Below are 9,993 nucleotides of genomic sequence, written 5' to 3'. Positions count from 1 at the left end.
AAATATATCAGTTTAATGATAAATTAGTTTCATCTCAGTCTGTAGTAATGAGGTTCCATTAAAAAATGAGAGAGAGTTCCTGTCATGGCTCAGTAGTTAACAAGCCCAACTAGTATCCATGAGGACTAGAGTTTGATCCCTGGGCTTGCTCAGTAGGTTAAGGATCCAGCATTGCTGTGAGCTGTGGTGTAGATCACAGACATGGCTCAGATCCCGCGTTACTATGGCTGTTGTGTAGGCCAGTGGCTACAGCTCCGAATTGACCCCTAGCCTGGCAACCTCCATATGCCATAGGGGCAGCCCTAAAAAGCCAAAAGACAAAAATCAATCAATCAATCAATCAATAGAAAAGAGAAACAAATTATCTCTACCCATTATCCTGTTTTAGAAACAGTGGATGGTAGAATAGGAAGGAATCATGAGATAAATAATATTTGACCTGGAAAAGCTATACATTTAAAGAAACAATTGGAAAAAGACCACTCTTATTTTGGTTACTGCATTTTTGTGATTCAGACATAAGCATGATGAGGTATTATTGAGACCATCTGGAAATTTATTTTCATGCTCACTTAGAAGAGTGAACAACAATGAAAGGTCTATTTTTTTGAGCTTTATTGAAGTATAGTTGATTTAAAATGTTGTGATAATTTCTTCTGTATAACAAGTGACTCAGTTATGCATGTACCCACAGCCATTGTTTTTCAGAAAGGTGTATTTGAATTAAGGCTACAGTGCTTTCTTCAGTCCATGGTTCTCAGAGTAATAGAAAAGAAGCTTTGGTGGTAAGTTAGACTGTAAGTTCAGGACTGTACGGTTGATTTGAATTAGAACACAGTAAAAGATGAAATATTTATATGTGTAAATTTTAAATTTATACAATCTTTTTCATTTCCTAATTCTTTGAAAGAAAAGCCATCTTTTTTATTAAGTCCCTGAAGGCTTGTTTGACTTGCTTATTCCGTAGCGTATAAATGAAAGGGTTCATCAGAGGAATAACCGAAGTGTTGAGCAGGGACACCGCCTTATTAATGGCCACTCCTTCCTTTGCCGGTTTAATATAGATAAAGATGCAACTTCCATAGGTTATGGAGACCACAATGATGTGGGAAGAACAGGTGGAGAAAGCCTTTTTTCTCTGCTGGGCTGAAGGGAGCCTTAAAATGGACTTGATGATGTAGGTGTAGGACACAATCACACAGACGAGTGTGACCATGAGGGTCAGCACAGCCATGATTAAAACAAGTTGTTCTACATATTGAGTGTCTGAGCATACAATCTTTAGAAGAGGAGATGCATCACAGCCAAAATGGTCAAGGAGATTGGAGTCACAGAAATCTAGCTGAACTCCAAGGCTGAGAGGTGGGAGTATGACAATTAACCCAATCAGCCAACAGCCAAGGACAAGAACGGTGCATATCCTTCCATTCATGATGGCGGTGTAGTGCAGGGGCTTGCAGATGGCCACGTAGCGGTCATAGGACATGGCGGTTAGGAGAAAAAATTCTGTTGCTCCGATGAGGATGATGAAAAATAACTGGATGGCACAGGCATTATAGGTCACGCTTTTGTCCCCAGTTGTCATGCTGTACAGGAATCGAGGAACACAGACAGTTGTAAATAATATCTCTAGGATGGAGAAATTCCGAAGGAAAAAGTACATGGGTGTTTTAAGGTGAGAGTCCACCAGAGTGAGGAGGATGATGACCAGATTTCCAACAACAGTGAAAATGTAGGTCAGAAACAGGAATACCGAAAGAAACACCTGGAGTCGTGGGTCATCTGTTAATCCTAGTAGGATGAAGGAAGTGATAGCAGAATGATTTTTCATCACAGTCGTCAGATACATAAGAAGTCTGTATTAATAAATCATAAATTTTGAATCTGAGGAATAAAATATAAAAATAATATTTCAATAAGCTATGTATTGAAAAGTAGTGAAACAAGCCAGTGGAAACACATTTTAGAATTTTCCCTTGGTAATCAATAATCACGATGTTAGTGAGTGCATCATGCTTCATTTCCTTGGACTCTGTTTTCCCTTGCTCTTCAGACAGTAGTTTATGAAAAATATTCATCTTCGGAATTTGGTTTATGGAAGTGTCCACTGCAGCACAGGACAATTAAAAAAGTAGATCTCCCAGTCCCCAGAGATTTGGCAGCCATCTTGGTCCTCCCGTCCTCAGTGTAGAGCAGGAGATCCACAAATGACCGTTAATATAAAAAATGGATAAAAATGTATTTTCCCACTTGTCATTACAGCACATCAACATATCATTCTCATACCTTAGAGCAATTACCATCAGTGGCTTAGTCATAATATTTTCTGTGCTTTGCAGCATTTGTCCCCTTCAAATAATTTCTTCATCCCCCAGCATCCTGGATAAGATTTTACTGTTTGGATGACCTGGGAGCAGTATCAGAGAGTTATCTGGAAATTTCCTGAGTCCCATCCTCTTCCAGCTTTCTTCTTTGCACTCCTTTCACAATAGATAGTATGGTAAAATGTTAGAGTTTGTGTCTCTCTTGTGAATCAGTTTGACCAGCCTCTGTTTTGTTTCCTTCCTTGAATTCCTGTTTCAAAATCTGTCCATTGTCTAATGTCTCCCCCTTCCTAAGCCTTCCCAAACCCTAGAAAGGGGGATGTTTGATGGTTTCCCCCAGGGAACAGAATCCTGTCCTTAGGCTTTGCACTAAGATCCTTACAGAATCTCACTGGGGTTCTGTAGTTTATGCATCTACATTTTTTTTACTCCCTTCACCCACATTCTGTTTTTGATGTCATATTTTACATCTTATGTTTAACCCTTTATTGATTTTTTAGTTATACTTGATTTTATAATTTTTTATCTTTCACTCTTCATATTAGCTTAAGTTGCTGATCCTCAGCCTTTACTATATATTTGTCTTGACTACTAGGATTTTTCCTTTCTTATAGATACTTTTTGTTGTAGCCTTTTCTTTTCTACCTTAGAGAAGATCCGTTAACATTTCTTTTAGGATAGATTTAGTATTGATGAACTTTAGTTTTTGCTTATCTAAGAAGTTCTTTATTGCTCCTTCAATGCTAAATGATAACCTAAGTCCCCAGGCCAGTGAGCAAACCTGCACCACAACAGTGACCCAGGCTGCTGCTGTTCTTAGGCTTTGCACTAAGATCCTTACAGAATCTCACTGGGGTTCTGTAGTTTATGCATAGACATTTTAGCTCCCAAATGCCTTCTGAGGCTGCTTTCCAACTCCCTTAATAACATAAAATCTATATCCTCCAAGATGCAGATGAGGGAGAATATTTCTTGGGGAAGCACTGCCTTCTTTGCCATGATTTCTTTCTCCGAAGACCCACCTTACCATTGGGAATGTTGTTAATCACAGCTACCCTATCAGTGCTACAGGACATCTCTCTTTGTTCTCAGCAGTCTGGCCCAAGAAGAGACTCACATTCTGTGCTTATTCCCCCAAAGAACGGGTGTTGTCAGGCATTAACATTAACAAGGACTAAATATGACACAGAGAATAAATAAAACTTGCTATTAAGTGTGAATATTCTTAAAAGCTGAAAACCCACAATCCATCCTTAGGCGCTTCCCTACAAGGTTGCCTCCCTGTGTTGCTTCCTTTGAGGATCACGGCAAACAGCCATCATTTCATCACCTTCCAGGAAGCCCTTGAGCAGTTTTTCATTTCTCACATTTCTCATCTATTCACTCACTCTCCCAGGGATGAGGGTATATTGAACTTCTAAGAAATATCAGTGCTGGAATTTAAGCCAGTTCAAATTGGATCCTGTCTTTTCTATTAGGAGGGTTGCCAGGATGTGATAGGATTTAGCAACACCTTCCTAGAAAAATCCTGCTGACCTTCTCTTGTAGCATAAAGGGTTCCCTGAGTGTCGGCCACATTTACATAAGGTGTGCCTGTGCAGGGATTGCTCTCTGAGGCTGATGTGGTGGTTTCCTGAGAACCACACATCTTCCCACTGCAGCAGCCTGAATTCCTTCATAGAAAAATCCTGCTGACCTTCTCTTGTATCGAACCCGACTAGGAACCATGAGGTTGCGGGTTCAATCCCTGGCCTTGCTCAGTGGGTCAAGGATCCGGCATTGCCATGAGCTGTGGTATAGTTTGCATATGCAGCTTGGATCTGGCGTTGCTGTGGCTATTGTGTAAGGCTGGCGGCTACAGATCTGATTATATCCCTAGCCTGGGAACCTCCATATGCTGTGGGCTCGGCCCTAGAAAAGACAAAAAAACAAACACAGCTTTTTATATTATATTCCAATATGTAAAGAAGAAAATGATAGTATTTTTAATATTGAGCATCAAAATTTTTTCCATTTTTTCTAAAATAATCTTTTAGTGGACATTCTTATATATAACTCTTTTCTTTTAAAACACATCAGAGTTCACTTTTATGAACTGGTCAAGAAAGAAATATTGACTAAAGGGCTTCCCACATTTAGTGCTAAACTAGTTCTTTAAGAAATATGTGCCCATGTGTAGTTTCACTCTTTGTAAGTGAGAATCTTGATTTCCCGAAGCCTTAGGAATTTGAGAATTATTGCTTTGGAGATTGTTTTTAATGTATTTTACTAACAAGATTCCTGATATTTGGATTTTATTGGTATATTTATTGTAAGTGAGGTTTGCCACTTTATTTTAATTATAGTCATTTCATTCCAAAATAATCATCATGTTTATCTGATCTTATGATGTTTTAAATTAATAACAAACGAACCTATTTTAAATCTTTTTTTGTGCAGTTGTGGGGTGGCTTCTGGTGCATGTGGAAGTTCCCAGGCCAGGTACTGAACCTTTGCCACACCAGTAACCAGAGCCATAGCAATGACAATGCTGGATCCTTAACCCACTGAGCCACCAGAGAACTCCTTTTACTTTTTTTGCTGTTTTTACATTTTACATATGTGAGTTATTTGAGTGCACTAGTAAAAGAACAATTAACTTCAGAGGCTCTAAAATCCTAGAATGTAGTCTGACCTAATTAATGTAACTTTAATTATTATGGATTTGGACAGGACTGAGGCAGCCCAAGGGATGCACTGGAAATGTTTAAGGATAAGTTAAATAATCATTTAGCAGAGTGATGAAAAGGGGTGGTTGCCCCTTTGAAGCTGTTTATAACCCTCATGTTCTAAGAGACCATGAAAACATGAGGAATACCTTTTTGAGATTCATTTTTGGCCACTCTCATTATGCCATGGCAGTGCCAACACTTCTGTATACATAACTGGTCTTACCCTTAAGTCTAATCTCTTCCAAGATCACAACCCAAGAGTCATGTTCAGATTGATTATCATGTTACATAGAACAAAGTGGCAGCTCAAAGATTACTTTTCAAACTCTCTCTGAATATGAAGGTACTTCTTGGACTCAGATTCCAGCAGAAAGTTTTAAACTCACTGCCTTTCCCCAAGGGCTGCTTTTGCACACCTTCCATGGTTCTAGTTCTCAAGCATTCAGGTACATAAATGACAAACATTTCATACTTACTTTCTGGTGGTTCCCCATGACTTTTCAGGAAATTTAACTCAAAGTTCCTTTGTGAGTCTGAGAAACAGTGGGTGATAGTAAGTATAATTTTGAGTTGACTTTGCCCTACTTTTAAGCCCTGCATACTCTTCCAGATAAGAGTGTCTGCAAATGCAAGGTAATGTGCACTGAGCTTCCAAACATCACCATGTCGCAAATGGAATCTGATGAGAGTGCCTATCTCTCATGTGACTGTTATAAATACTTCCCTTAATGCTGTGACTGAAAGAATGGAAACAATGATAAATAAATGCTGGAAACTCTCCCTGGCTGTGAAGTGAAATGGGCTGAGTTTTTGGATACATTTTCCTTGATAGAAATGGCATGTGTTGGTTTTATATGCTTGAGTGCATAGGGAATAATTAAGGGAACAAACAAAAATGCCCTTAGTGACCCTATTCAAACCACTGATGAATATGTGGTAAAATTATCTTTGGCGGAAAAAGAAGAAAGAAATTAATCACCTCTCATATGGCAGGGTCCACAGAGATGAGAAATGAAAGCATAATAGCATCAGTTGCAGGGGAAAAAAATGTCAGATGATAAAATGACAATCAGATTCTCATCCTTTTTACATGGTCTAAACACTGGGGGTCAGCTGATGAATTTTGTTACAATACACCCTCATGTGATCTACTCAAGTCAGTCCTCCAAATATCTACTTCTTAGGTTTTTGTTTGTTTGTTTGTTTTGTTTTTTTAGGGCTGTCTCTATGTCCTGTGGCGTCTCCCAGGCTTGGAGTTGAATTGGAGTTGTAGCTTGCAGCTGCAGGCCTATGCCACAGCCACAGCAAAACCAGATCCTTAACCCACTGTGCAAGGCTGGGGATTGAACCTGTATCCTCATGGATGCTAGTCAGGTTCTTAACCCATTGAGCCACAACGGGAACTCCTTCTGCTCAGTAGTTGTTGTTTTTTTTGGTTGTTGTTTTTTTTTTTTTTTTCCCTTTTTAAAGGCTGCATGTGCAGCACATGGAAGTTTCCAGGTTAGGTGTTGAATGGGAACTACAGCTGCAGGCCCACACCATTGCCACAGCAATGCCAGATCAGAGCTGTCTGTGACCTACACCACATCTCTCACAATGCTGGATCCCCAACCCACTGAGCGGGGCCAGGGATGGAATCCAAATCCTCATGGATGCTAGTCAGGTTTGTTTCTGCTGAGCCACAGTGAGAACTCCTGCTCATTAGTTTATAAGCCATCTTATTTCAATGTTTTGGAGAGTTAATATTTAATGATATCATTCTGTTCATCATGTAATCCAGTTCATCCATTGTTCTTATTTTAAGGTAGAACTAATCAGTATTGTCATATTAATCACTGTAATTTCATATTCAAAACATGCTGGGATTGTGTTACACCCACACATGTCATTCTGCTTGTCAAGAACGCAGGGTCTGAGTGTCTTATGTTCAATATACACTGTTTGGTTACGAATCCAGAGCTTGCTCCCACGTTTGGACACTGCTAACAGAGCCAGCTTTTTATGAAGCTAGGTAGCCCAGCTGGGAATTCAGATAACTGAGCTGGAATCATAGAATCCACATGTGCGTGTAATTTCCTGTGCTGCCCTGGAGCCTCCTCCCCATCCATGGTAAACCGTGAAAATTCCATAGGTCCTGATAGCATCACGCCCTCCAAAGCAGCGATACTGGAGCTTTTCCTGGGCAGAGGGAAATTCAGACTGAAGTAGGAATGGAGAGGCCAAGGGCATCAGGGATTCAGAGAAGAACAGCTTGGAGAAACGGAGGCAGGGGCACATTCGCAGGGGTGTCTTTCTGCACTTCCTGTCCTGGCCTCTCCATCTGTTTTTTTATATTATTGTCAGTATAGTTTTCTTCTTTTTCAGAGGAGTGGTTTTATTATTATTATTATCATTATACTTGGGCCTCTGCTGTCCATATAAATTTTAGAATCGCATTGTTAATTGACACAAAAATAATTTGCTAGGATTTTGATGGAGTTTGTTTTACATCAAAGGATTGATTTGAAAACAATTTACATTTTAGAGTATGGAGTCTTCCAATCCATTAACGTGGCATTCCCATTCATTTAATTTCTTTTAATATTTTGTAGGATTTTCTTTGAAGTGCATATGGGTCCATGTCCGGCTGTGGGCTGTGGTGGTCTGGCCACCATCAGAGATAACTGCCCCTTACCTGCTCAGATGCTGCTTTGGGTCTGGGCCTCCTCTGTGTCTCCTGGCTGAGTTCTCTGCTTGGTCGTGGCTGCCCTTGCTCCACCATGTTGCTGCATTGTGAAGCAAGAGTTCTTGCTTGTGTGCTTGCTGGGCTCAGGCCTAGGCACCTGTCATCCTCAATGTGTTCTCAATCCACCCTCCCCGCCCTGTCTTGGGAGCATCCAAGCATTGTGCATTCCTCACAATCAGAGTCTAAGCTTCCCAAAGCCTCCTGTTAGTCCCATGGGCCCTCCTATATGCCAAGGGTTTGTCGGCATTGTCAGACCTTGGGGCTGGGGCAATATGTGGCTCACACTGCCCACTCCCAGGGAGGATCTATGCCTATGTAATCTGCCCTCTCCTCTGATCCCTCCCAGGGGCACAGGTCCCAACCTGATGATCGCTTTTCTTTCCTTCCTCCTCGATTCTGGGTGGTTCTTTCTTATAGAGTTGTTTGTACAGGAGTCTTTCTGCCAGTGTCCAGGTAGTTTTCAGGGAGACTTGTTCCACATGTAAATGTATCTCTGGCATATTCATGGGGGAGATGAATTCTGTGTCCTTCTCCACCTCGTGATCCAATTCCCTGTAGCAAGTAACTTCTGAATACAAGGAAAGAGTAAATATACTTAGCAAATGATAAAAGTGGAGCCTTTGAAGATGAATCCATAGATCCTAATAACCATGCAGTGTGCTCTCCAGAGACAGAATAACTGGAAAGGAAAATTAGATGCAATTATAGAGAAAAAAAATTCCTCGTTGGTCAATAACATTTTAATCACCAAGTGAGAATCAAATAAAAGGGAAATGATTACCTAATGGTAAATTAAGAATATATATAAATAGAAGAAAAGAGAAAAAACTAAACACTTCACAGAGTACTCTCCCCAATATTCTGTGATAATTTATGTGGGAAAAAAAATCTGAAAGAGAATGGATGTGTGTACATGTATAATTGAATCACTTTGTTGTACAGCAGAAATTATCTCAACCTTGAAAAAACAACTATACTTCAATAATACTTTGAAAAATAATTTAAACAATCCTAAACACTTCTGAAGAATAATTATCTGTCAGTGTACTGTATTGCATTGTATTAAAGGATCAATATATGAAATAGGTTCATCATTGGAAGTCCTAGTAAAAGAAAATGAAATTGCTCCAGGAAAATGATTTCTAATAGAAAATTATACACGTGGGAAAGGAACCATTCATGTTTGAGACCAAATTAATGCAATTTAAGAAATTAAAACTATCAAAATGTTTTATTTTATTAAAACCAATAGAATTATGTAATGGTATACTCCACCAAGAAAGAAAAAAATGCTTTCATCCAAGAGATGAAAATATCTTTAGGGTAACAGGAGTAGGGTAGTTACAGATATGAATAACATTTATTCTTAAAACTAAAATAACATTTATAATAAAAAGAAAACCTTGGAGTTCCCATCGTGGCACAGTGGTTAACAAATCCGATTAGGAACCATGAGGTTGCCGGTTTGATCCCTGGCCTTGCTCAGTGGGTTAAGGATCCGGCATTGCCCTGAGCTGTGGTGTGGGTCGCAGACGCGGCTCGGATCCACGTTGTTGTGGCGTAGGCTGGTGGCTACAGCTCCAATTGGACCCCTAGCCTAGGAACCTCCATATGCCATGGGAGTGGCTCAAGAAAAGGCAAAAAGACAAAAAAAAAAAAAAAAAAAAAAGAAAGAAAGAAAACCTTACCATCGCAACATAGGACATGAGTCAACAGTCTCCTATTAAATAGTTCAGAACAAGTGGAAAAAGGAAAAAAAAGCAGTCTAAAAGATTTTCCTTATTAGGAATGAGGATCTAGATAGCAGCTCTTCCTAGATATTGCAAGAAAAATCAAAATTAAATATGTTTATTAAAGTATTAAGGGAAATCCATGACCAAAAGAATGTGCTTAATACTTATGAACTGTACTCTTGAAAGTAGTTGAGATGGGCAATTTTACATTATGTGTAATTTACCAAAATTATAAAAAAATAAAATGAGAAAGTATAAACTTTGAAATGCCCTCAAATATATCTTGAGAGTAACCACACATAATACAAAAACACAGGTAAATCCTCTTAAGAAGATGTCAAATATAATGAGAAATATAGGAAGACAACTATCAAAGTCAATCTTGAAATATTTCACTTTAGTATTCAACAAACATAATTTAAAAATAGAAAAGCGTAGCTCATTTTAAAAATGAAGAATTGATATGAAAGAAAGTTATGAAGGATAGATATGAATATATG

General features: G+C 39.1%; 1 protein-coding gene across 1 annotated transcript; it reads right to left on the bottom strand.

Annotated features, from left to right (window-relative positions):
* LOC110260574 (olfactory receptor 6C2-like) lies at positions 896-1,928 on the bottom strand. Its single transcript, XM_021091228.1, has one exon. The coding sequence runs from the start codon at positions 1,847-1,849 to the stop codon at positions 896-898; it is 954 nt and encodes a 317-aa protein (XP_020946887.1). The 5' UTR covers positions 1,850-1,928.

Source organism: Sus scrofa, chromosome 5, assembly GCF_000003025.6.
Source record: "Sus scrofa isolate TJ Tabasco breed Duroc chromosome 5, Sscrofa11.1, whole genome shotgun sequence".
NCBI lineage: Eukaryota > Metazoa > Chordata > Mammalia > Artiodactyla > Suidae > Sus > Sus scrofa.
Note: the sequence above shows the minus strand (reverse complement) of the source record. Positions and strands in the feature narration are given on the sequence as shown.